At 50.2% G+C, this 7273-nt stretch overlaps 1 protein-coding gene across 1 annotated transcript; it reads right to left on the reverse strand.

The window, feature by feature from the left end:
- Positions 1–1145: 1145 nt before the first annotated feature.
- KRT3 (keratin 3) lies at positions 1146–6929 on the reverse strand (the record flags this gene model as incomplete). The annotated part of the gene is made up of 9 exons (XM_079773772.1): positions 1146–1465; positions 1882–1916; positions 2508–2728; positions 3051–3176; positions 3611–3775; positions 4071–4166; positions 4530–4590; positions 5144–5364; positions 6309–6929. The coding sequence occupies 9 exons, from the start codon at positions 6927–6929 to the stop codon at positions 1146–1148; spliced, it is 1866 nt and encodes a 621-aa protein (XP_079629898.1).
- Between the last annotated feature and the right edge of the window lie 344 nt (positions 6930–7273).

Here is a 7273-nt window from a genome sequence, read left to right on the forward strand (position 1 = left end):
GTGAAGTTTTTGGCTTCCTTGTGCCTGAGTCCCTTCCAGCCTTGACCTTCGACAGCACTCCCATGGCTAACTAACACTGCATCAGGGCTTCCTGGTGCAGGGCAGACACCAAGAGCTCCCGTAGCTGGGGCACACACCTGGGGGCCCAGAGTGCATGCAGACAGTGCTTAGGTGCAGGACGTTTTCTGAGGGCGGTTAATAGTTGTTTGCCAGGAAGAGGGTTGGGAGGTCTTTGGAATATGCTGGGTTAAAGATAGCTAACAAGTATTCTTTGCTACAAGACTTCTCAGACCTCTAATATGGGCTCCAAAGAGGGAAGATTTAATGGACAGGAAACCTTTTTTGCAGAGCTCCCAACAGACCGGGGTTCTGTGGGTCAGACTTTGAGGTAGCTGGCTCTTGGAAATCCTTGCAACCTGAAGTTCTAGCACCTCACCCTTTCCTGGGTGCACTTTTGAGGGAAAGTTTTCAGGATGTCGACTGGAGTGGGGAAAGCACCAAGGAAAGAAATCGGCTGTCCCCAAGTCCCTCAGCAATTCAAGGTCCTCTTAGGTTCCCCCCAATGAGAGAAAGCAAGGATGATATGGATGTCTGCATGATGCAACCTTCCCCCTTGAACTGTGAGGCCACAGGGCCTCCTGGAGTGTGCCCCTGCCCTTCCCCCATGCTCAAAGAATAAATGGGTCAGATATTGCCCATGTAGATCCCATGTACTGGACAGTGGGGACCAACTGCCTTGGTTTGGTGCACACAGCCCACCCTGGGAGAGGATGGAGAAGTCAGTCCAGGGGGGAGAAAGGCCTCCAGAGAGGACTCAGAGGCCCGAAGTGAAACACAATGCACTTTATTGGTGACAGAACAGATGGGTAGAGGAGCCTGTGTGTTAGACACAGAACTGTGGGGACCATTCCACCAAGGGAGGGGACCCCAAGGGCAACAGAAGGTGACAGCTAAGGCCACACCCGGACAATCGCATGCAGACTGGAGCCAGAGAGAGCCTGAAATTCCCTTGGCTGCAGTTGGCCAGGGATCTGGATGGAGGAGCATGAGGCCCCAGTCTTCTAAATCCAAAGAGCAGCTGTCTGTCGTAGGGGAGGAGCTGATGGAGACTAGAGGTGCTCTAGTGATGGTGCCATGCTCATTATTTACTTGGAGTGGTGCTGAGAGGACTGGGAGAACTTGACGCTGCCACCCCGGTTGCTGCCAGAGCTGAAACCTCCTCCACTGACCCCACAGCGACCCCCGGAGCCAGAGCCAAAGCTGCTGCCACCTCCAAAGCCACTGCTTCCGCCGAATCCACTGCTTCCACCGAATCCACTGCCTCCTCCGAATCCACTGCTTCCGCCGAATCCACTGCTTCCGCCGAATCCACTGCCTGCTCCCCCGCCTACACCGAAGCCACCGCCAAAACCACCTCCATAACCACCTGCGGAGGCCGAGGTCGTGTTGCTGCTGCTGACCACGGCTGCAGGGGAGAGGACAGTACAGGGATCAGCGCCCAGGACACTATTATAATTAATGGTCCGCTGGGCCCAAGATGATTGATCATTGTAATGCATTCTAATGTCATAAGATGTTCAGCCCCATAGTTTTAAAACGTCATGAGTTGTCCTGTGGTTCCTTCTGCATTCGATCAACTCTTGACACCCTTGGAGATTAATCATAATTTCTTCTCCTATTAACAGGCTCCCTATTGGTTATTCCCCATGCTACAGACCTGTTAATAGTGCCCTGGACCCAGAACAATAACAAAATCATATCTGTTTCCCCTTCCACCATCTCCAACTTCCATAGAAATATTTTAATTAGTTGCTACTGCCCTGTATTATTACTAATATTTCAGCATCGGCTCCCATTATCAGGGTTACTTTGGCTACTTACAGATGCTGACAGCATTCTGGCATTCTCCAGACATCCTGAATGAAAAAGCAAGAGAAAATGTCATCATCGCAAAGCAAATTTCCAACAAGTCCATGAATGAAGGTGTTGAATAACACAACCGGAACTGAATTCAGAAGCCTAGCAGATCGGTCCCCTTTTTCCACCCTTCTATGGGCCACAACAAAGAAACCCTACCAGTGATGGGCAACCTTTTGAGCTTGGTGTGTCAAACTTCGCCAAAAAATTGAGCATAACTCGGGTAGTGTGTCACTTTGAGGAAAAAACATTATTTCGCAAATGCTTCATCCTCAGGAGCAGCAAATGTTTCATTCTCGGCATGCGGCCGCCTCAGCGGCCGCGTGTCATCAGAAATGGCTACGCGTGTCAGTGCTGACACGCGTGTCATAGGTTCGCCATAACTGCCCTATACACTTTGGTTACATATGTGCTTTGACTAACTGTGGTGAGAGTGGGCTAATAATCACAAGTGCTTCTCTGCAAGGCCTGTGGAAGGTGGGGTGGGGGGGCCTCTCTCTAAACAGCAGGCCTTCATCCCCATATACTTGTTCACTTATCTAGCCCTCAGCATGTGACTTGGGTCAGTGGAGTTGGAATTGGAGACCCACCTGCACTCCTCGCCTTCTAGCAGCTTGCGGTAGGTGGCAATCTCCACGTCCAGGGCCAGCTTGACATTCATCAACTCCTGGTAGTCACGCAGCAGCCGGGCCATGTCATCCTTGGCCTGCTGTAGGGCAGCCTGCAGCTCTTGAAGCTTGGCATTGGCATCCTTGAGAGCCATTTCCCCACGCTGCTCAGCTTCCGAGATTGCTGCCTGAAGGTTGGCATTCTGGGAAAGGAGGAGGTAGGAGAAGTGATGGGCCCAGTAAGAGTGTCCCAGGCTCTCTGAGTCTTAGAATAGATTATCCTAAAGCAAATGTCTTAAAGTCAGGCAACATCATCCCTTCGCTAGCACTTGTATCTTGTTTTCATCCATGAAGATATTTCTCTTGTGGATTACTAGTCATCTAGACTGGCTTGGTATTTGAACTCCCTAGAAGCCGATGCTGCCTGAGATGAACCCAGAAGTCCATTTCAGACTGTGAATCCTGATATTCTAGCCCCCACCCCTCACCAGTAATCCCAGGCACTAGCATTTATCACCATCCCACCTGCTTCTTGACGTTCTCAAGCTCGGCCCGCAGCCTCTGGATCATCCTGTTGAGCTCCATGATCTCACTCTTGGTGCTCTTCAGGTCATCCCCGTGTCTGCCCGCTGTGGTCTGCAGCTCTCCCAACTGGAGAACAGAAGGGAAAATAAGGTGTTCATGCAGCTTTGTCTGATTTGTTTCTCTATTTCTAAATCCACCCAACCTTGAGGTGCTTCGTAAGTATTTGTTAAAATGACATTGAGTCATGTTTCAGCAGGGACACCTCTGAGGCAGCAGGGAAAAGAACATCTGGTTTGTCATGATAGAAGGTTCTTCTATCCTGCAGTCCTTGAGCAAGCTAGAGTCAGTCCTGTGTGTCATGGCAGGGGGAAGTGGAACCACCTCCCCCAGGGGCAGCACTTTCTAGAAGCTAAACAACCAACCATTAGAGGGATGTCTTCAGAGAGTAGAACCAAAAGGGGTCTACCCAGGGACACTGGGGACTCATCACCCAGCAGCCCCACAGGCCTCAGACTCCCTGAGAACCTCAATGGATCCTCTGAGAGGTGCTCAGCTCCCACCTTGGTCTGGTACAGGGCCTCAGCCTCGGCCTTGCTCCTCTGGGCGATCTCCTCATACTGGGCCTTGACTTCAGCAATGATGCTGTCCAGGTCCAGGCAGCGGTTGTTGTCCATGGACAGAACCACAGAAGTGTCACTGATGTGGCTCTGCATCTGGGACAGCTCCTGCCAACACAAAGAGATATGTTGACTCTCAGGCCCCTACAACAGGCACACAGAGGCTCAGAGAGACTCTTGATTAACAATCCCATTCACTGACTCAGCTCTGAATGCGCATCAGCCCTACCATGTCCCCTAGCCCCTCAGAAAACCCTATGTCTGCAGCCCATCCTGCAGAACCCCAACAAGGGACTTATTTCTAAGCTCGGTCTTTCCAGACCTTAATACTAAATGTCTGAGCCTCAAATCTGTAAACATCTCACCCTCCTTCTCTCTCCCTCTTAGTAAGAAATATCTTTACCATATCATAGAGGGTCCTTAGGAAGTTGATCTCATCCATTAAGGCATCCACCTTGGCCTGAAGCTCTACCTTGTTCATGTAGGTGGCATCCACATCCTGAGAAAGAAAGAAGCATGGAGGCTTTGTTCTCCCAAGGACCAAACAACAAACCATGATCTCAGCATGAGTTAGGAGGACCAAGGCTGGTAATTGATTGGTCCTTTTCTGAGGCTGGTCTCCACATAACGAAATGATTCACATCTCACTGTGGAGGTTTAAGTTCAACCCTATTTTAAAAACTAAAAACAAATGAACTGACTCACTGAGGAATTTTTCCAGACTAAGATGCACCTGGTTTCTTTTTTTTTTCTCCAACTGCCTGAACTTGATGGCTCTGTAGTAATGGAGTAAGGAGATTTTCTCCAAAGCAGCCAGAAATCTGCACCTACAAGCCCCAGGAACCTCACACATTGCCCTTACCTTCTTTAGGGTCACAAATTCATTCTCAGCAGCTGTACGCTTATTGATTTCATCCTCATATCTGTAGGAGTTAAAAAGAAATAACTGAGTTTGGGTTTTGAGGTAGTCATAAACACAATTCTCTGAAACTCTGAAAGCTCATTTCTTCCAGCCCTCTGTCCCTCTCCCAACCCACTTAGATGAACATATCCTTCTTACTACCTCCTTATTAGTTAGGAGGGCCAATCATTCAAATTTGTCCAGACATACTATCTCAGTTTTAACACTGTAAGTCCCTTGTCCTGGGCAAACCAGGATGGTTGGTCAACACACTATGAGTTGTCCCAGCATCCTCCCGATCCTAGAACCAGGATCTTCCTCAACCTTGCTCCTGAATAATTGCTCTCTCAACTCTACACTCATTCTACTTGCCACAATTTCATTTGTAAAGGAGTACCCTTAAAGAAGGAAGGTGAGGAGTGAACCTAATGAACCAAGCTATCCTCTATGACAATAAGGAAAGGAAAATAGACTAAGTGACACCACTGGCCAGCAGACAGAAGGAATGCAGTAAGGGCTGGAACTCTGAGACAGTTGGCCCACGGCATCTGCCCACTCCTGCTCCTGTCACTCACTTCTTCTTGAAGTCCTCCACCAGGTTCTGCATGTTCCTTAGCTCTGAGTCCAGTCGGCCTCTCTCTCCCAGGATGCTGTCCAGGTAGCTTCGCAGGGAGCTGATATAATTCTCAAAAAGGGGTTCAAGGTTGTTGGTGCCTGTGATGGAATTGGTGCCCTGCTGTTGGAGCAGGTTCCACTTGGTCTCCAGGACCTTGTTCTGTTGCTCCAGGAACCGTACCTGCAATGCATTGAGGAAAACATCAGGCAAAGGATCAGAGGGACCTTGGCTCGGGTAAGACAGGTGTCTGTATCTGCCCATATCCCAGCACAAAGGCCTAGAAAGGACATGAAGATAGGCTTCTACTATGGTTGGAGAATATGGTCAGACAATCCTATCAGTCAGACTACTAAGGATGCAGCATGGTTTGGAAAGTTACAGAAGGAGGAAAGATGGACAGGGAAACTGAAATGAGCTCTGCCTGGACACAGAAGTAAAGATGACCCTTCAGTGTTCCCAGGGATTTCATGATTCTATCCTAACTTCCAAAAATACACTGCACTCTGCAAAACTGTACTTAAACCTTGCAGAGTCTTTTCCACCTAAGGCTCCATTGACACTCCAGTTTTCAAAGGATGTGAGTCACTGGGAACTGATACTGATTGACAGGAGAGCGATAGCCTGTGTGAGCTATCCTAGCCTGGAAGTCACTGACCGTCACTCCCTTTCTAAAAGATTGATTAGGGGTGCGGATGAGGTTGCCAGCTTCTCTGCAGCCCTTGGGACTAAGGTTCCATGTAAGCCTCTTTAATCCCTTCTCTTGGGCACCCACCTCCATTGCCTGGCACAGAGGCATAGAGGGAACAGGTCCCCTGGAAAGCCTCAGAGGGCAGCTTATGTTTGTAAAGCCCCCAGTTCTGTGTCAGACCTTTCCTTGCCATGAGCAGAGAGTCAGACAAGTAGGACTTGGGTTTGTCTGGGTCCAAATAGAGGACCACTATCTTTCCTACTCACATGTTCATGTGGATAAACTTATTGGCCCTAAACAAGTTCACAGACCCTGGAATGCTGCCTAACCCCACCCTCTCAACCTCGCCCATACAGAATTTATCCTAAACACTGTGTCTAAATGTCAAACTCAAAGTTCTCAGCCTAGAAATGGGGTCCAGTCAGAGCTTCATCACCTTGTCGATAAAGGAGGCAAACTTGTTGTTGAGAGTCTTGATCTGCTCCCGCTCCTGGGCCTTGACCTGCCCAATCTGAGGGTCGATCTCCACATTGAGGGGCTGCAGAAGGCTCTGGTTGATAGTCACTTCCTGGATTCCCCCAGGAAAGCCACCAGGACCACCAAAGCCACCGGGACCACCAAAGCCACCGACCCCTCCAAAACCACCAGCCCCTCCAAAGCCACCAGCTCCACCAAAGCCACCAGCCCCTCCAAAGCCACCGGCCCCTCCAAAGCCACCAGCCCCTCCAAAGCCTCCTCCCATTCCTCTGCCACCACCAAAGCCACCTCCATAGCCACCTCCAAAGCCACTGCCACAGCTGCTACGCCCTCCCCCAAAGCCACCAGTCCGGGAACCACCAGCCACACTGATGGAGATGCTCTTGTTGCCACCCAGGTTGTAGAGGCTGCGACTGCCAAAGCCACCTGCCCCGCTCCGGAACCCACAGGCTCCTCCACTGGCTCCCCCTGAACGGGCCACACAGCTCATCCTGCTGCTGCCGCTGGAGACCACAGCAGAGCGTCCGGAGAAGCCCTGGCTCCCGCTGCTGAAGGATTTCTTGCAGACTTGTCTGTTCATGGTGAGAAGACTTGGTGAAAGAAGAGTTCTAGAGTGCAGCAAGGAAGCCTAGAGTCAGAGGAAGAGGGAAGGACACTGAAGACTCTGCAGAATAAATCCCTTTATATACATCTAAGAGGTTGCTGGGCTCAAATGAAAGAGAGATAATTAATCCCAAATAGTCATGGGTTGGGTTTGCCTCCAAGGCAATAAGTTTGTTCCAGGCTGCTAAAACACACCTTGAAAATAATCTGAAATGGTAAAAGTGCTAAGGTGGCAGGCTTACCTGGAAGGGGGTGGTGTCTGGCGTTGCCCCATGATTGGGCCTGGCCACCTCCTAGCTTTGTCTGACAGGACCCAGAGGC

The sequence above is a fragment of the Cnephaeus nilssonii genome (genome assembly GCF_951640355.1).
Source record: "Cnephaeus nilssonii genome assembly, chromosome: 6".
Taxonomy (NCBI): Eukaryota; Metazoa; Chordata; class Mammalia; order Chiroptera; family Vespertilionidae; genus Cnephaeus; species Cnephaeus nilssonii.